General features: G+C 39.8%; 1 protein-coding gene across 3 annotated transcripts in view; it reads left to right on the plus strand.

The window, feature by feature from the left end:
* INPP5A (inositol polyphosphate-5-phosphatase A) overlaps positions 1-21,093 on the plus strand; it is a 295,368-nt gene that overhangs the window by 239,169 nt on the left and 35,106 nt on the right. For all 3 annotated transcript variants that reach the window (XM_077350184.1, XM_077350186.1, XM_077350185.1), the window contains exons 10-11: positions 6,661-6,756; positions 7,881-7,955. In XM_077350184.1, coding sequence (XP_077206299.1) covers positions 6,661-6,756; positions 7,881-7,955 — 171 coding nt within the window. The remainder of the gene's footprint in view (positions 1-6,660; positions 6,757-7,880; positions 7,956-21,093) is intronic.

The following is a 21,093-nucleotide window of genomic DNA, read 5'->3' on the forward strand; positions in this document are numbered from 1 at the left end:
ATTTATTACAAATGTTTCTGAAGTAATTTTCATTGTACAACAGTGGTTAAAATTCACTCATTCTTTTATCTTACAAGTGGGGGTGAAGAAGATGATATGTGGCAACAATTGTGCCACACATCTAAACTTTCTTATTCCCAATTATCCCAAGACTTTTCCAGAAGAAACGTTTCAGGGGGCCCAGTTAACTGCCACTGACTCTGTTTACATTTCACAACTCATTGCCTACAATGGCATATTTTTACAAGTGACATTCCTTCTGTGAGTGACATTATGCTCTATCTAATCTTTAGACTATCTCTTCCAACTGATTTGTGCGTTATTGCCCTTAAATAAATAAAGAGGCAATAGCAGGCAATTACATTTAGCCCAGCCACTTTCCTGCTCTATTATGGAAACTATAAACGATACTTAATACAAAAACTGGTTACTTAAAAACAGATGAGATTTGAGAGTATCATATAAGGAGCCACATTTTGAATGACATTTGAGTTACTGGTTTCACACAGACTTGACCCCATCTGATGACCGGCTCTCACTGAAGCAGTAAACCTGTACATAGGCAGTACTACTTAATACAGCAGATGTCAGGTCTCACATGATTGATTACAGATTTCGTGCTAAACTATATGTCAGGTGGGAGACTTCCAGCCCATCATCAGGAGTCTGAAGTGGTGAGACCTACAGATTTACCACCTCAGTGAAAACTTTTTGGAAATAATATTCCATACTCCACGGGTTAACTTGCAATTATAGCTTTGCGTAAAACATGTTGTTGCACAAAATATGGGAAGGCTTTGTGAGATTTCCAGCTAGCATATCTGCATTCTCAATCAAGAGGCAAACATAATTATGTTTTTATTTATTTCAAAAAGAAAAGAAAAAAGCCGCCCTGAACCCTTTTGGGGAATGGCAGGGTAAAAGTATAAAAACAAATACGATAAAGAATTTTGGGGGAAAAAACAATAGGAAAAAGAATGGGGGTGGGGCTCAAAATCCAGCAATTAATTTAAAATAAAAATAAAAAACAGAGAAAGTATATATAGAGGGAAAGTATAACCACAGTAATGGCAGAGCTACATATAAGATTCTATTAAAAGGTTTCTGGGTATCTTAAAATAAGTCCATACACAATTGTTCCCGGTATGCCATGTTTTCAATAAAGTAGTAAGTTCCTCAAGACTTACATTGACGAGAAGTGTGCATTTAGTGCTCCAAGGATGTCAGGCAAGTGTTTTAGGTGCCAACATCCATTTGGATTGACACCGTCTAGTTGGGGTCTGGAGTATTCCTGGATTTGCACCTGATCTCCGTATTACAGAGATCAGTTCCCCTGGGGAGCCAAATAATGGACTCCGTGGCATCACATCTTTGCTGAGCTCCCCACCCTAAACTCTGCTCCCTCTAGGCTATGGCCCAGCTTGGAGTTGGCAAACCTCAGATTGTGTGAGGGAGTGAATGTCAGAAAGATCAAACAAACAGACACACAGAGTCATACTTCATTTCTTCAAATTTTAGGTCCTTTAATTGTCTGTCCTTAAATAGTAAAGGTTGCAAATGCCTGCTATGCTATACATATGCAAATTGGGTGACGAGGTTATTCACTGAGGCCCGGTTAGGACCAGTTGCTCCTCACAGTACTGGAAAGTAGTACTAATGCAGCAAACCTTGTGCCGGAGGACTGATAGTTGTACCGCCAAATTAAAATATTGTATAGAATCTTCTCTGTGTTTATTTCTCGCACACAACATTTAAAAATCATAAATGTAAGTATAAAAAGAGCATTTCAGCTGGTAGCAAAAAGAAATGCAGGAGTGTTAAACTTCTGTGGCCACAGAACAAAAGAACATGTGTGTTTTCTGGACCTACAGAATAACTGAGGTAGTGGCGGTACAGATGTCACATCGAGGTGAAAAGTAAGCTCTATATTTAATAACAGAAATTCTAAAACTACAAATTGTGTATAATGCTAAGATGCAAAGAATTTTGAGTGAGGCTCTGCTCAGATCTCCTGCCTCTCCCTTGCTGCGGCAGACTCCCAGTGCTTCCGACATACCTTCCAAGAAGGTCCCTTGGAATTGGCAGTGGGTTCCGCACAAGGATTTATAACAGGAAGGAACAATCATTCCTTCTTCTTGCGTTGCGAGGAAGAAGCCTCCACTTGCACTAAGAAAGAAAACCCATATGAAATAAGGTAAAGGTATCCCCTGTGCAAGCACCGAGTCATGTCTGACCCTTGGAGTAATGCCCTGCAGCATTTTCATGGCAGACTCAATATGGGGTGGTTTGCCATTCCCTTCCCCAGTCATTACCGCTTACCCCCCAGCAAGCTGGGTACTCATTTTACCGACCTCGGGAGGATGGAAGGCTGAGTCAACCTTGAGCCAGCTGCTGGGATCGAACTCCCAGCCTCATGGACAGAAAGCTTCAAGACAGCATTTCTGCTCCTTACCACTCTGCTCCACTAGAGGCTCTTTATGAAATAAATAAAGACATTAATTAAAATATGTGCTTTTTCATGTATATACTACCTCTGTAATATGTAAAATATCTTTTAAAATAATAATCATATAATAAAACAACCAAATACATATTAAATCCTAATGTCAAAAACATCAGCCTTCCCAATACAAACTTAGCTCAATATGAATAAACCCAGTTGGTCCGATGCATAATTTGAACATTAAAATCCCATCAACAAAAAACACATTCAAAATGCTGCTTCTGTGCTATTAGGTTCATTTCCAAAAACTTATTGTCATAAAACAGCCTTGCAGAACTTTCTGTACTTTACTAGTGAAGGTGTCTTATATATCTCATCTAGCAGACTATTGTAAAGCTGCCACCAAGAAGACTGAAGATGTCAAAAAGGCCCGAAACTATTTCCTGGAAAAAATATTTAAGCTAATCTAGGTTTTCTCAATTTTTTTACTGTTGAGATACATTCTTCAGACTTCGAGAATCCTCAGAAGTGGAAATGTCATGCAGAAAATTGTTGGGAAGCATAGCTGTGTCCACACCCACCCAAGGCCCCTCTACTTCCCACCCCCTCGAAGCCCATCATTGGCCAGGGCAGGTCAACATGACCACATATGGTCATATCACCCATTTAAAAACTCCTACCCTGGACAAAAACTCCTAAAGAAGGAGTTTCTGATTAAGATCCCCTGACCAAGCTCATCTTGAAATGCATTGGGATCTAAACGGTCAAGCAAACTTTGTTCCCCATTTTTTCCCCTCAATCATGTCCTGATTTGTACACCTTACATATAAAATGTGTCTGATGAACTTGCAAAGTTTAAATCTGAGTTTCTGTTACTTTAATTTCACCTCTTAAAAACAGCTTCCAAGTCGCAAAAAAATATTTGGCACCCTTGATCAGACAACGGTGTCACTCCCTGGGAACCTCGAGAGACTGTGAGATGTGATGCTGGCTTTTGAATCTGCTCCTGCTCACTGGCTCACAATATAATATCTAAATCAGAAGGCACTGCCATTATTTGAACATTAGCTACCCCATGGACCGTTTATGCACTGGAGGTTTCATACCAGCTGCAGGCTAGAGTTTTAGTCCTGGCAGGTTGCCCCACCTCTTCCTGCATCCACACAGGGGAGCATTTGGCCCAATGTGCATCCACTCCCGATTTGTGCTCCTGCACGGGAGCTGAGGCAGTGAAGTTCCCAGTGCATAAACGGTCATGGTGGCAATGGCTGGAGATCTCCCAGAATTACAACTGAACTCCATCCTGACCATAGAGATCATTTCTCCTGGAGAATATGGCTGCTTTGGAAGATAGACAGTATGGCTTCATAACTTGCTGAAGCCCCCCCCCCCCCTCCCTAGCCTCCAACCCCTGAGTCTCAAGGAATTTCCCAATCTGAAACTGGCAACCCTGGCTATCCCTGTCCTTAGTTTCAATTGTGATGGAGGATTTGTCAGTAATTTCATTATGATTTGAATTGTACTCAAAATATTTAAATCAGGGTACAGCTTTAAACTTTTCATTAACCGATCATTCAAATGCTTATCTCTCCACAAAGAGGAAAGTAATATATGTGGATTATTTTTTTTAATGTAGCTGTATTCATTATTTAATTTCTCCTCCCCTGAAGACTACGGTTCTGCATTCTTTATTTTTCCCATGCAATGTAACTTCTTTGCAAAAGCAGAAATGGCATTTTTCTATAGGAAAAGGCAATTGTCTTCAATTAAATGAGAAAATCCTGGTGTTTTATTCTGATTTTCCCTTTGTCTCATTTTTGTTCAAAAGGTACCTTTCAAGAGAATGTGGAAAACTGTGAAAAGGGGCAGTGTGTTTTTGTGGCATTTTAATTTTTCTTCCCTTTTAGACAGCAACAAAAAATCCCTTCATAAGCAGGCTTGCCTAAAAAGGCACATGTTTCCGAAAGTTTTCTGCTTGGGTGACTACGACTTTGTAGAAGATTGAAAGGAAGTGGGGTGGGGAGAAGGAATGCTCCCGATTGTATAAGAAATGAACCTTTGCCCAATCACTTTGTGCTTGTGAAGTAAGGTAACTTTCTGTCGCTGCGAAATTCAAAATAGTAAGGTATTTGGACCCTTTCTCTTTATTTGTCCTCAAGATTGCATCAGATTTATTCTTATTATATTTCAGACTGGGCCTGCCTGAAGTTTTGAGATATGGAGCAACTCCAGCAAGAGTGAGGGTGGGGAACGTTCTCAAGCAGATGCCTTTAAGAGACAGAAATCATGAATTTCTTGAATTGTGACCACTCTGGTGGTGGCTACAATGACTTTTCGACAGTGACAGTAACTCAGCCTTGTCTTTTCGAGCCCTTCTTTCGCCCATTCACTCCGGAAAGCTGCTTAAACGCACTTAAGCGCATTAGCATTTGGATGCTCTGGGACCATATTGACCCTCATTTGGAAGGTTTAAATGAGTGAAAGATGGAGCGATTTGTTAGGGCTTTAGAAAAACAGCTTTAGAGAGCGGCGGGTTTTCCGCTTTGGTTTGTTCGGGTGCTTGTTCTAATCTGGTGCGCTGTTTAAAGGCGACCAGACTGATTTGTGACACATGAGTCCAAAGGGCTATTTTTTGGGGCTTGACCTGATTAGCTAATTTGTGCTTTGAATTTCAATGGTTGGTATCAGAAGGGAGTGCACTTTGGGAATGACTTGCTTGTGGATTACCTCACTGGTAACTGCATACAGACACAGATGGCAAAATGTTAATTACTTGTCAAAAGAGACAAAATGGGATCCGAGGCAAACTGTGAGGATGTGTGGAAAAAGTGATTAGCTCTGGGGTTGTCAAAAAACCCTGAAAAGCTATGGACATCTTGAGGGTTTGGTGTGCCACCCGGTCTTTCTCTCCTCTCCGCTGCCTGGTGATAGATAGATAGATAGATAGATAGATAGATAGATAGATAGATAGATAGATAGATAGATAGATAGATAGATAGATAGATAGATAGATAGATAGATAGATAGATAGATAGATAGATAGATAGATAGATAGATAGATAGACAGACAGACAGACAGACAGACAGACAGACAGACAGACAGACAGACAGACAGACAGACAGACAGACAGACAGACAGACAGACAGACAGACAGACCGATAGCAAAAGGACTGTTTTAAATAGCTGGCCAACATTAGACTCAATGTTCATTTGAGAAATTACTTTTTTGTATGACCTTTAATTTTTTCCATTGGCTATTTGTACTTAATACCAAGACCATATCTACATGATAAAGACTTCAGCTTGAAAAGAATTTGTATTAACTTGGTTTTTATAGATTTTTTGAAAGAGGGAATGTAAAAATCAGGTGTTTATCTTAATATTTGTACAACCAAAAGAAATTATTTTGTACTGTATCAACAGTTGGAACTTATTGCACAAGTCTCTTGATTTCTGTCTTCCAGTGCATATCTAGTAAGGATAACTCTCTAGGGGGTACATTTGGGTATCAGGCCAAGTAGTCTCCCTTCTTGTCACAAGGAAGTCAGGTTAAGAAATCTTCAAATTACTCCAGTGTGAAAATCCAGCTGAAATCTGAGAGCATCTTTGGAGGCTACATAGTAGTTTGGAGGAGAAGATGCATGTGACTTCTCTTTATAGTTCAATCAACATCTGAAGCAAGAATTCATGTATCTCCTTCCAGGGCAATGCATAAAATGTACCCATTTTGAAGCCCTGCATATTGCTGCAGGGAGGGAGCACAACACTCCTAGTGAGTCCTTGCTCCTGAACTATAAAAAGAGAGAATGACCCTTCCAGTCCTGCTACCCTGTCAGTTTCCAGGATCAAAGCAACGCAATGAAGAGAAATCATTTGTGTAACTGAAAAGCAACATAGCCCCAAAATGTTCAGCATCCCCACCACCACCACCACCACAACCCCCAAATAAAGCCACTGATTTTGAGGAAAAGAAAAAATAACTAAACTTAAGTTATGAACAAGTGATCTTGTACTACTCATAAATGTGTTCTGACTTCAGCCTCCAGCCTGCAGTATGAATTTGGGCAAAAGGAATATAAACCAATGTCCTTTATTTTTTGAAAAGTGAATTAAAATTAAGTAGCTATAACTTTGGTTTTAGTGTCCCTTTAAAATATAAATAACTTTTCTCTTTTCTTTTCTTCCCTCTGTGTGTATGCTTCTCTTATTTTATCAGACACTTTGTGCAACGGCTACAATGCAGACTGTCCGGGCTGCTGATACGAATGAAGTAGTCAAGCTAATATTCCGTGAATCTGATAATGACCGAAAGGTGAGTAACCGTCTGCAACCCGTGTTATGAATGTTACCATAAGTGGCAAGTTTTAAGCCTTTTATATTCCAAGGGACAAAAAAACCAAAAAACCAAAACAGTTCATTTCAATGCTAAGGGATCCTCCCCCTCCACAAATAACCCTAGATTGTCAATCTGAAATACTGATAATTTGTTGAACTCATAGCAGTCACTCTAAGCATGCAGTGGCGCATGCAGATTTTACTTATTTCTGGAAGCCTACTGAGTCGCAAGAACTGATGAATCTGGACATCACAACATAAAACCTCACAGAGTAATTATCCAGTAGAGAGCACACACAGCTTGTGGTTTTCAGATTAATCAGCTGAGGGCAAATAACAGAAGCGAGGGCTCCAGATTTACCTCATGAAGGAGGTCTGCCTACCATGGTCATCGGACATCTTTCAGATGTGCTTAGAACAGGAGCAGAGAAATTCGTGCTCATACACTTTAGACAAAGGGTGCCCAGGTGGTACCATTCTGTCCATCTGGGTTCACCCTGGAGTGGATGTTACTCCTAAGGCCTACTTGCACTCATTGAGTTGGTAAACCTGTGACTGGACAGTTCTACTTCAGCCTGCAGATGGTTGCTCTTCCGTATAGAAAGTGAGAAGAGCTATAACCTCACCCATGAAGAGGCCTGAGAGTATCCAAGATCCTGAGAACTGATGCAATGGGAATGAAGTCAATGTTCAGTTTTCCCTCAAATTGTAAAGAAATGCTTGTATTCTTCCTATTTGCAGACCATTTCAATGTCATCTCCCTTTATGATTATTGCAAACTAGGCACCTGTAGGTAAGAGTAATGGGGGAGGACAGATTTACCTAACATTCCTACTGTGCAGGTTCATAGTTTTGCCTGCACATAAGTAAACTCGCATTTAGAGGAAGCATAATGTAAGACGGAGCCGTAAGCATCCAAAAATGGTATTGTCAAAAAGGACTTCTGGGGTTTTTTTTAAAGGAGACAGAATGATCTAGAAACGCAAGTTGAAAAGACTTACTTGTAATGACTGCCTGAAAGCTGTGCAGAACCCAGAAAATGTTTGTTTCTTTGTTGAGGGTTTTTGTTTTCTGTTTTTAATATCTACTTCATTTTTCCAGGTTATGTTACAGCTAGAAAAGAAGCTCTTTGATTATTTTAATCAAGATGTTTTTAGAGATAATAATGGCACTGCGGTAAGTATTTTTCCTGTTTGATTTTATGGATGCAATATGGCTGGAAAGAGCTGGCCTGCTAATTGTTCTTGGCATGGCAACCCCATGTATTTATTTTGCTTGTTTATAAATGTTTATGTTTCTAAACTGCCTTCCAGCCACAACATAGGCTCACAAGTAACGCACAATAATTTAAACTCATTGCAAGTCTGTTGTTGTCATTAAGCCGGTGAGCGGTCCACCTTTACAAAATATTCAAAAGCAGCAGAGAACAACAAAGAACAAAACCACTTCCCCGTGAAGCCATTCTCACTCTGTCTTCAACATAACTCAAGATTTGATGACTTGTTACCCATTCACATGACACAAAATTCATGTGTCCCCTACATGGACTTTCAACAGACATATTTTGGGAGATTTCCACGGAGATTTAATTCTGAGCCACATGTTGGCCCTGTTCAGAAGGAAACCACAGGGTGTGAAGATAAGAGGCTTAAATCTTCCTCCTGTACAATTTTCCCAAGATGAAATGTTGCCAGGGAGCCACTATTTGCCCCGGGGGGGGGGGGGGGAGACTTACATAAACTGACACCTACATGAAAGTTACCCCAATGGGGTAAGTACTAGCTCCCCAGATTTCTTCAGAAATTCGCACAGGGGAAGAAGAAGAGCTTTTGTAAAATCTACCCTGCTGTTCACTACCCGAGGGAGACCCAATCCAGCTTGCAAACATATTTCCCCTTCCTCGCCCCATGGCAGAAACCCTGTGAAGTAGATGGGGATGAGAGAGCTCTGACAGGACTGCTCAGTGAAAAGAGTTCTACAAGAACCATGACTAGCTCAAGGTCACCCAACTGGCTGCATGTGGAGGAGTGGGGAATCAAACCTGGTACTCCAGATCCGCTCTTAACCGCTACACCACACTGGCTCTTAAGCATCTTTTCCTCAAATATCATGTTCCTGATGTGCATATATTTACTTATTTATTCTGCAATGTTCACACCATTCCTCCCGGCAAGCCAGTTCAGGATGGTTTTGAACATTTTAAACCCATAAAACATACATAAGTAAAAGTGCAGTTCATCCATAATTTAACTTAAGTTAAATATTAGAACTTGTCTAAAATTCCCAGTACGGAATTACAGGTCCTCCTGGCAGCTAGGTGTCTGCAATACAAGCTTCTTAAATGTGTGAATCTTCCCTCAGTGAATGATGGGCGTTCCAGGTTGCTACTTATACTTTATACTCCAGTACAAAATACACAAGAAGAAAACTAACATTCCTCTTTTCATTTTTGGCCACATGTACAATTCTAGCCTTGGTTCTTAAAACATTTGGTCCTGTTTAGGGCACAGGTGAGTATTTTAAAGGGCCAGTTGCCAAACTTTGGACTTGGGGAAAGGTTCATGGGGTAAACTGAGAAAAGGCTCTGAGACCTTGGAGTTCTGCTACATGTTTAGTTTCTTTTTGTCTTGAAGAATGATTTCTCTCTACAACCACGGGGGTTGATGAAAAATCCATCGAAATGATCAGGCATTCGGAATATCCTGACAGCTTCAAAATGTACTTGTTATTTCAGCTCAGAGTGCCTTTTTGAATCACACTCGCACATGTCCCTTTTTTTATAACAGCTTTCTGAGATTTGACATTCAAACCACGAACACCTTTCAGTGTATATCTATTTCATATGTATTTTATAAAATAGAACTTCATGCAACATAGAAAGCAGTCCATGTAACATAAGTGATGTGTGAAAAGTTGATATGTTATCGACCTGAAACAAAATATTGTCCCTGCCTAACAAGTTCAGTGTGTTCCTTACACTAATAAGTCGGTAAGCCAAGATTGGAATCCTGTTGGATTTAGGTTCCCAGTTATCTCCCCGCCCCGATTTTGCATCCATTGGTTTCAAAGGGAAAAGCTCATAATGCACTGAATGGATAATAATACTTCATTCTAATTTACATGAACGTGGGATCACTGAGCCTCACAGATGCTTATTACAGAAGTTCAGTGTTAATTTGAAGCTGTTTCAAGAGTAGAATTAAAAGATTATTAGCAGGTAGAGAGACAAGAGGGGGTGAGGGGGAAGGTGTGTGTGTGTGTGTTTATCAGAGAGTGAGGAGGTAGGGACCAGGAAGGAGAGGGAAGGGGGAATGAGGGAGAAGGAGCCTATGTGTGTATATGTCTGTGACAGAGAGGGAGGGGCCAGGATCAAGGACTCCCACAGCAGGTATGTTTCACATAGTTGGATTCTCACTAGATTTTTTAGCAGCAATAACAGGAGAACCTAATCCCAATGGTAGCTTGGAAAACCCCAAAAAGCTTTTCCAGGCTTACAAATTGGTCTTGTGATGTTCATGGCCTCCACCATCATCTGGTATAAATTAGCAGTGCTCCATTGTAAGCCACAAGCTTCAATAATATTGATGTTTAGAGCAGTAAATCTGACTAATAAAGAGATGCACTGCACAAACTAATTCCTTAGAAAATCAGGTATTGGTAGAAACATGTATTTATCGCAGTTTTTTATCAATATGAAGACAAGGACACCTGTTATCACTTAAGAATGAAATTCTCCTTGTCTGTTTCAATGACTTTCAAGTGTGAAAATGATCATACTGTGGAATGTTTATCTCCAGTTGTGCAACAATAAGAGAAGAAGCTTTGTTTTTACACAGCCTCAGGGCCACATCATGGTTTAAGATTATTTTGCATGCACATATGATGCACACGATTACATTCTGAAGCCAGTACACAAGATAGAATTTCCCTAGGAGGATTTCGCTCCCTAGGAGTGGATCCTAAATGTACCTTTTCTCCCATCAAATTAAGGTGAACAACCCAAAGCTTTATGGCTCAACTCAGGATATCCAAATAGCCATCCGTCTTGTCCCTTGCTGTAGCCGGCTTATTTGTCTCCATAAAGGAAAGTCATCTCTTCCAAGCCTGCTTTCTATGAAGGTTTATTGTTTCTTTGTCTCCTCCCCCCCCAAAGGAATATTTTCTCTGTGATAGGACTTCCATGAGGGTTAATCAAGGAATCCTGCATCTCTTTATCACATTATAATTCACCAGAGCCTGTTTGTTTTTTTATTCTGGTTCTGTGATTTTGGGTGGTGAGGCATCTCCAGCACTCAAAGAGGACTGCTGAGAGGAGGGGCAATCTATGCTAGACTGATAGTTTGTTGGATCCAGACCATTAACACGGGGTACAACATATTCCATTCATCACCACTTGGAAACAATTTATGGATAAGGACAAAATCTCAATACCAGGCAACTTTGAGTACCCTCCATTCCAATATGGAGAGACTCTTATTCCTTCAGCAAGAAGTTCATCTTATCCTTTCAAGGTCATATAGTACTTTAGCATGCAGGGATCAGTTTACGTTGCACAATAGTTGTAGAATGATAGGTATGCAGAGAACTGAAGCACCATTCTGGTAACTGAGCTTCTACTCAATGAGGTGCTGCCATTAATGTCTTCAAACAATAGGACATACTGCCTTTCTGGATTTGACATATTAGGATACAATTCTTCCCACTATAGTTGAGGACACACATAAGCATGGTGTCCTAGTGCAGTACCATGTTAGTACGTAGGAATTTGAGATTCTAGAGTTAATAATCTCTGCTAAATATCTGAGCAAATAAAAAGGAAACACCATGGGATATCCACATGTGTACAGGTATTTCATCTGTAAAAAGAGGATGGGGTGTTTATAGGCATTATGTAGAAGATATACTTTAGCTTTTTAACATAGAGCTTTCTCACAAGAAATACAAGTAGCCAAGAAAAATATCACCTTTTTCTGATGTAGCATATGGCATATTTCGGGGGGGGGGGGGGGGGGGTCAGCTACTTGAAAGATTATAATTGTATTTGTGTAGATTTCAGTGCTTTAAAAAATGTATAAGGTAATCATTCATGTTTATGGCAACCCTTGGCATGCCAGCAGCATTTCAAGCATGGGCTGGGTTAATTCCTCATGCATGCCTCTTCACGTGTTTGCTTGCAAAGACGCATACAGACAGGCCACCATAGAACATTATATTTCAAAATCTGTTGCCATTTCATTCACGCACTGGGAAGCAGGAAATCTTCCAGATCAAGAAGGGAAGAAAAAGATAAACGATATAATGAGCCATTGGAGATAATCTAATCTTCATGGTCTAGTTAAACACGCAGCGCCATGATCACTAAAAACAAACTACCTATCTAAAAGGATAAATGTCCCTGGGCCAAATTCAACCCAAAAAATCCATCGCATCCTTCATCACCCACCAGCCTTGTACCAGCCTGACAGAAATTTAATTCAAGCTGGCTCCTGAAAATAATTATTGTATTTTAAGAGTAGTAATCATTGGTCGGGACATGATTGAATGTGTCCATGCCTATTGACTTTTTCTATGATTTATAGCTTTGTTTAGTCGATATTCCCATCGAAATTGTATAATTAATTATAAGTGGGGCTGTCAGGTCTGCAGGATGGAGTGCCCTGATGAGTATTTGGGAAGATTAAATTTTCCTTAGCTATACCGATGCAAGGCTTGGGAATTTTCACAGCAATATGGCTGTTGGATAGAGATGTTTTCTTATGTGTTTAGCAACTGCTTTAGCTCAAGATCCATTGATTTTTTTTTCAGAGCCACCTTTTTTTATCAGTTTGGTGTTTCTTCAGCAACCGTGGAATTTGTGCAGATGTGACAACACCTGACAAATATTTATTATCAACAGGCTACTTTATCATTGTCCATACACTGTTATCTTCTCTTTTTTACATTGCAATCGAGAAGAAAAATGCCCAAGAAAGATGTAGGAATGGTTAGCACTCTTGTGAAAAATTGAAAACATATGTAAATGATTAGTTCAATAGAAATACTGTACAATTTCTGTTCAGGGTTGCATTTTTCTAACAGCCACTGCCCCTATCTATTTATTTATCTTTTAAAAATATCAGTGATGCTTATTGCACTCAGTTTAAAGACCAGTGGTATTCAGGGTGTTGCTTTTTCCCCCCAAGGCTTAATTCCAGTACAACCAAGAACTTCTGTCTGAAGCACATTTATATAGAAGTCATGTCCAAGTAAATGCATTTTGGACTGTTAAGAAAGGAGGGTTAATGGAGTTCTAGTTAATCCGGATTCCCTATGAAGACCAAAAGTAAATATTACATTTGGGGTTAAATAACATTGTTAACCATTAAAATATATTGGAAACACAGAAGGGCACTGTTGTGTACATCTTGTTTACACAAAATAAACTAGAAAGAAACCAAAGGTCGACCACAGCCAACTTGCCCTGCTATTTATCCTTTCTGTATTTCTAATATAATATGCTTGTAAAATATTATTGAGATGCAAAAGCTTAACACTGCTCTTCCTTAATTTTAACATCCAGCTTTGTAGACTGAATGCAAGGTTGTGTGCTCTGAGAGTTCCTCATAAGAAGCACTTCTAGGCTAAAGCCCTGAGGTCAACTGGGACAAAAAAGAGCAGGAGCCAGGATGGAAGGTTTGCAGTCCCTAAAAGATGTGACACAGATATAAACTAGTTCCCTCTGATCCTGATAGAGATTTCCCAAAGAGGCTGATTCTTGTATATATATATAAGGGCCATCACTCAATTATTATTAATGATTCACTGCTGGGTGTTGGAACAATCAGAACTTTTCAGAATCATTGTATTTGAGGAAATGTGGTAAGACTCAGAAGTTTTGTCTCCATCTTTATACATGGTGGCAATTTCACACCTGAAAGATGTCACCTGCTTATGCCATCACTGAATAAAGAACATGAAACCTGTTAGTGTGAAAGGATCAAACATCCTTAATCCTTTCAAGTGTTCAGGCATAAACAGGTAGCCCACAAAGAAATCTACTTTTCTTAGGGCAATAACAATCAATGGCTTAGGAGTCATGTGTGGCCTTCAACGTGCCAACTATGGCTCTTCTGAGCATTGCTCCCCAATATAGCACCTGTCACATTGTTTTAGAAAAATGAGTAAGGCCATTTCTTGGTGGAGCTTCCTTCTCATATCAAAACAGCTGTCACTGGAGGACAGGTAAGCAGCCCTTGTGTTAAAATGGAAGTTACGGGAAAGTTCTCTCCAACAACTCCCCACCCAGCTTTGCAGCCTAGGTTGTCCATTCTCAAAGCTCAGCTGACTTTTAACATAGGGAAGCAATTTTTTAAAATAACATCCTTCCTCCCTGAGAGTTCTGAAGAACCTGAAAGCTTGCACATGGTTTTATCTCCTCAGTGTGACCTGCAAGACCTTCCCCTCACTTCACGGTTGGCTAAGGTTCAACAGTGGTTTGGTAGAGTGGCACCCAAAACATACAGTTGCCATTGGTTTATGGTAACTGCAAATCTGGCTGGTGTATGAGTACTACTGAATTAGGGAATCAGAAAAGTGATGCTTTGATTCTAGATCAGTGTTGGCTACTGGTCTTCCTTGACTTGCCTTTCATAGCCCAAGGAACATGCCTGCATGGAGCAGTAATGTTTGTTTTGATTCATAAAGAGCACCTCTGTGTATGGCAGGCTTTCTCAACCAGGGTTTCATGAAACCTTGGGGTTTACAGCTAATTTCTATTATGAAATTATTCCGATGAAATGTTCCCTGGTAGAAGTGGAGGGGGGAAATAACTGTATAAAGGGGGGTTACAATTGCTATTGATTTGCATGGAAACACCTGCCTGCTCAGCAGGCATTTAAATATATAACAGCAATGAAATGTTTTTTATTGACCATTGGGGAATGGAATTACCTTTATAAAGTCAAACCAGAATATCAGAATAATAGTATGCATTTCCTTTGTAGGACTCAGAACTGTAGAGGAGAGAAAATAACCATATTTCATCAGTTTTTTGTCCATAAATTTCACTATAATAAGAAATTAATATATTATCCTAAAACCATAGAGCTTGAGCCATTGGTTTCTAAACATTGTTGAATAATTTAACATCAGCATTAGCAGAAGATCAGTTCAAACTGATTAACTCAAATCTTACTGGTAAAACTAATCATTGCAACTAAGACAGCCTTACTATGATGCACTATGTTTCTAAATCTTGCTGTTGTCCTCAGTCTTCCCACCCCCCCACCCCCAAGTTAAACTCAGAGGGCTGCCAAGCAGAGCACCTATTTTGCTAATTAAATGTCGCAAACTTCCCACTTGTTTCCTCTTGTTATTTAGGTTGCTAGGTTAGCAGTGGAATTGTTTCAGAAATTTGTAAGAGTGAGTCTGTTGTGTGTTTTCTTCATCTATATTCAGTTTGTAAAAACTTCCAGCTCACATGTGAGATGAAAGGTTTGGGGAGTAGGGTGAAATGTGCCCAATCAATATACACATTACTTCATATGAAGATGCCCATGGCATACTGTACATACTGAGTTTGCAAATAAACCAGATGACTGATATGTGGAGATCTGTGAACTCCTAAGTGATTGGCTGAACTACTGTGAAATCACATGTATGCAGAAAAGTATTGGGGTGACATAGGGATAAGGAAAATGTAAATCCAATCCTTGATATTGTTTGGGTTGCTATGATGTCATAAAACTAGTTAACTGTAAACTTCCCATAGACCTATGATGAGAAGGGTGGTGTGGGAAAGGGCTATGGGGAAGCAAGAACAGCTTAAATTCATATGAACATGTTCATGTTTCCTGGAGGCTGTTATCAGGGGAAAACTTAGTTCCATTCTGATTTGGTGAGCTGCTTAATAGATGTGAATATCATGAATACATTTGAAGAAGAAGATTCTTATATGCCGCTTTTCTCTATCAGAAGGAGTCTCAAAGCGGCTTACAATCCCCTTCCCTCTCCTCACAACCTGTGAGATAGTTGAGGCTGAGAGAGCCCTGACTGCTTGGTCAGAACAGCTTTATCAGTGCTATGACAAGCCCAAGGTCACCTAGTTGGCTGCATGTGGAGGAGGAGGAGGGAATCGAACCCGGCTTGCCAGACTAGAAGTCCGTGCTCCTAGCCTCTCTATCAAGCTGGCTCTCTGATTTGATGGGATGGCTAACATCCTCATGCAGATGTGTACAGGCTTCCACATGGATTTACTTAGACTCAAGTGGAGGTCTGTAAATGAACAATGAACAAATATGAACAATTGATAACTACTGAAGTGATTGTGAAGTATATGCTAAAAGTTTGGTTCCATTAAAAGGAGATCTCCAGTTGCCATGATTAGTATGAATTAGTTTTATGATATTTGCATGCTAAAATATTTAAAAAGATAATATTGGGTACAAAATATGATCAGTGCCATTGGTCATTCCAAAATAAAAATTTGTTTGGTATCAATCTAATTTCTAAAAAAAAAAAGTAAGATTAAAAAATGATAACAGGAATTGATTATTTTTTAAAATCCTACAAAATAAAGGAAAAGGAGATAAGATGGAATTTTCTAACCAGCAAAGACCTTTATGACTCTTTGATGAGCGTGTGTGTGAATGGGTGCACATGAAGGTTAAGGAACTGGCCTCACTGAAAATGTATTAATCACCAGACAAGATCTAGCACAATGCACTCTTCCCAATGGCCTTGGCTCTGACCCTTTTAAAGATAATGGGAATACTGTCCACTAAGAACTAGATTAGGACGATCAAATGCATTTCATCAGGTTTGACTTGAACCCTGATCCCAGAGGTGAAAAGGCAGAGGTTTATCCACTAAGCCATCCAGCCCGTCTGGATAAAATCTTGAATATGATGTATAAGAGCTTAATTAAGATAAGGGGAAAGATCTGGTTGATCCACATCACATGTGCCTAATCATGTTGAAGGGGAAACTTTCAAACAGTTGGTATACTCGCCTCCTTAAATTAGAGCTATTGAAAGAAAACTGATTTCACATAATTTAGTTAACAAAAAACTTAAGACACGCAGCCATTATTTCTTTGACAGTAACTCTGTTTTCTATTTATGCTATATGGCATGACATGCTTGTGGAGTTCAGCAGAAAATATAGTAACTTTTAATATATTCTCATATGTAAAACAAATATTTATAGGTGACTGCCTAGATTTTGGAGGGAACTGCTAATCTGCTATCTCTGCTTTAACTATTGGCATTGGTCTTTAGTGAGGTCACAGAAGAAGATGGAGATGGATGGGATTTGATTAAGGGAAAGGGTGGCGGGGCCTAAATATGTATGTGAGATTACAAGGTGAGCTGAAAGGATTACTAGAAGCAGCAATGAGGGTCTCATTAAAGGGTTTTTGTGGAAGAATAAGAGATGGGAGGAAGGACAGGAGAAGTAAGAAGAATAGGAGCTGATAGGGCAGAGCCCTAAACACAAGCAACTGCTACATCACAGAATCTTTCATGGGGAACCTATAAGGCCTAACTGAGAAAGAGCTATGTAAGAAGGAGTGTTGAGAGGTACGATAAATATCAAATATGCCCTGTGCACCCTCATTCAGAAATATAACACCCAAGAGTATACTGAGTTTAGAGGGAAGGGTGTTTGGTTTTTGACTTGTTTTTTAGTTAGTTTTACCATCAAGACAAAACTGACGTATGGTAACCCCACTCATTCCACACTCCACACACACACACACACATGTGGTGCCGCCCAATAAGATGTCCACTCACTTTTTCTGATGGCTCACATCAACAAAGTAAAATTGAACACATCTTTGGGAGAATGCCTTGATGTACTCTTTGGGGTACTATTTGTCTGATGGGTCACCATGATATGCTAAAGCATCTGTACTTCATCATCCCTCCCTCTGACTTTATGTATAAGCTAATGTCTGAACCAGGAAATTCTTCTGTGGCCTTTCAGTGCAAGATATTATCTAACTGAATATTCAGTGTATTGGAGAAAGAGATAATGACATCCAGTATTAGAAAGATCCCTTGTTCAAGCATGCAATTTAATTGTGCAGTGAGGGGACCAAGCAAGAGAATGAGGAGGCACATAAACCAGTCTCATCAGATGCAGAGATGGAGGAAGGGAAGTAACATCTGAACAGGCCCATTGTGTGATTCCTACTGTCAGAATCATGGAAGTTATGTTTCTGTGCATTGACACATTGATATTAAAGTGTGTCCATTTTTTCTCAGTCACTGTGACACTTGGCAACTTCAAGGGGAATGGGGCCTATTTTGTTCCATGTTTGAGTTTACAGTGATAGATGAAACACTCATCCCTGAATATGTTTCCCTTCTTTTATAATTCTGGACAACAGAAATACATATTTACTGTGGACATTTAATATCTGTATATGATGCCAGAACAATTCTTGGGCCTGTCTCACAACTGTTTTAATTCTCTACAGTCATTTTTTGTAAGACCATCTCTTGTTGTTGATGCTTCCAGCCCCCCCCCCTTCCTGAAACTTCATTTCCCTTTCGCAGCTGTGAATTCTCTAGTGGTTGCTGCAGATGGATTTGATAAATGCTGCTAATATCACCTCCTGATCTAACAATGCTCTGACTTTGGTCTGTAGGTCTTGATGAGTAATTGCTGTTGTTCTACTCCAATGACTGAATTAAGTTGCCCTGTTATAAAAGGTTCATACTTGTGTGATTTTAGCCAAGGTAGCTTATACTATTGTCCCTATGGGCAAGGATCCTCCTCTCCCCCCCCCCAAGTACGTATTTGCTTTGAGACTAAGCAAGCAATATCTGCATATCTTGTTTAGCTATTCAAACTATATGTTCATTCTCCAACCAATTAAAAGGTCAGATCGTTAATTTCAAGTGCAAATGGGATTATTTGATATTCATGTCATATACCATAGTAGGCCCAAAGCTTGTTATTGGCCCACCTTGATGGAAAGACTTTTCTGTCATAGGTCTTCCTTTCTTCCAACAATAGTAACTTGTTGCAGAGTCAACTGATCGAGAAAAGACTGGCGAATATACCTGCGTACTACCATGAGCCACTGTGGCCTGCGTCTGTGGTTGAAACTTCTGTGTGGTGTTTAAAACTTCTGTTAAGCTTGTCCCATTTTTCTTATTTATTCAAGAGGGGGTGGGATTTTATGCCTTTCTAGGCAGGTTACAATTAAAATAATAAATTATCAACAAACTGGGATCCTGCAAGAACTTGAGAGGCCACCTAATTTCCTCTTACCCTCCCTTCCCCACATTACTCCCTTTTTCCTACTTCCTGGCAGCCTCTAACTCTCTCTGCTTCCTTCCACGGGTGCCCCTCTGAGGTCATCATACGTCAGCTATGACTTAACAGCATTTTCTACCACCAACAAAGTAACATATAACTAACTTTAAAAAACTGTTCCACAGTGTTGTTAATAGGTGGCCAATGTACTGGTAAGGTTTTGCAAACCTGATGCTTTTATTAACCAACCGCTACACATTTCACTAAGATGCGTTCTATGCGTTCTATGAAACTTTTTGTTACTCCATATAGACCACATTTTTAATCAAGAACCCCCCCCCCCCCGGGTCAATGGTGTCCTGCTTTACCAATGTTAAAATCTGGTCACCTTAGGAAAAACCAAGATAGGGAGACAGCTTTATATAGTGTCTCTCAATCAGTTGGCACTCAAAGCCCTTGGCAGAACAATAGCACAGGGATTTTCCGTACACCAGCTAAAAAGATGTTATTGCTCCTTAAGAACTGGGGGGCTCTGACAGCTGTTAACACAATTGTGTTCCTGTTACTTGTCATCTGTGTCAAAACAATATCAATAATTTTTCTGCAATGCACAACTCATAACTAAACAAGAAACCACGTAGGGTGTGTAAAAATGTCAGAAATATCTGCAGCCATTACTGGAAAGCTCATAGTCTAATAATTTTAACATGACAAGCCTTGCCTCCTTATGTCAATTCCTGAATATTGTAATTGAAAACAAACCCCACAAACTGGATGTTCACATTCTAGATATTTTGAATTCATCTAGCAGAACAATGCAGCCATTTAACTTCCCTCAGCCAGTGGAATTTTCAATGAGTATTTTTACCATTGTGTTCTTTGAAGCATTGTTTGCTTATTTCTTTTGTATTTTTATATTATACAAGTAACCCTCCTTTCTCTAAGTATTCTTTTGTCTGGCTATTTAGACAGTTATTTAAATATGATGCTTCAAAGTTACACATTTTTTAAAATAGGGTTACTTTTTTTTATAGAATTACTTGGGGAGATGTTCACAGTTACAAGACAAACCCTCAATTCAATGCCCTATACGCATCCTTTTCCCATAGGATGGGGGGGTTATATGGGTTCCAGTTTGAAACTCTGCTACACTACACTGGCTCTTGTGATGTGGCTGCTATTGAAAGGAGCAGGCAGGCAGGCAGCCCTGGGTGAACCATGCAAGTTATGTGGTATCAAGTCACCTGATGATAGCTGCCCAGGCCTGGCCCTGTTGAGTCCTCCCTCAAAGGCCAAAACAGCCAGGAAAGAGCCCCACCCCCTTTTACTAGCAGGAACCAAGGCTTGAAGACAGGCTTTACTGTTTTGATTGTCTAGCAACCTCCATTATGAAAACTGACAAAGCACTTGTTCTTAAAGCTATGGATGCCTCTTCTAATTATCGGTCCCCCCCCCCCCATGTGTATGTGTTGTTAAGATTTCAGATTTTTCTGTAAACTTGGGGCTTTTTAAGGTTTCTTATAAGTTCATGGCTCCAGGCTTCAGATTTAAGATAATCTTTTTCCTTATTGAGAATTAATACGAATCACATCACAAAGTATTATAAAAAAAGAAACCGCTGGCTGCTTTTGGTCCAATGCTCTAATATCTCAAGAAGGCTTGCCAGGTGAGAGTGAGAAACTGCTTAGGGAGAATTCAAGTCCAAGAGCCATGATCAACAGATCTTAGATTTATGCTGTAGGCTAGGGATTCCCAGCCTTTTTGAGCCCATGAATGTTGAGAAGTGGTAGTGGGTATCACCAAAGAATTACTGTGGGGAGCAGTCAAAATGTTGGGCAGTTCCATGCTAAACGTTCTTCTATGACTCATGTAAGTCTTCAAACTGGCATAACACACATAAGAAAAAAGAGAATGGTGCTTACATGCTCACATGTGAATACCCAAAAAAATATGCCTAGGTGGTTGAGGCACTGCAGTCCAAATCTGTAAGCAAAATGGGAGGGCCACAGGGAAGTAGCTAATCAGTTGTGCAGGTGGTTCAGGTAGCTGCTTTTCACACAGATAATTAATG

This window comes from Paroedura picta, chromosome 8 (assembly GCF_049243985.1).
Source record: "Paroedura picta isolate Pp20150507F chromosome 8, Ppicta_v3.0, whole genome shotgun sequence".
In the NCBI taxonomy this organism is placed as follows: domain Eukaryota; kingdom Metazoa; phylum Chordata; class Lepidosauria; order Squamata; family Gekkonidae; genus Paroedura; species Paroedura picta.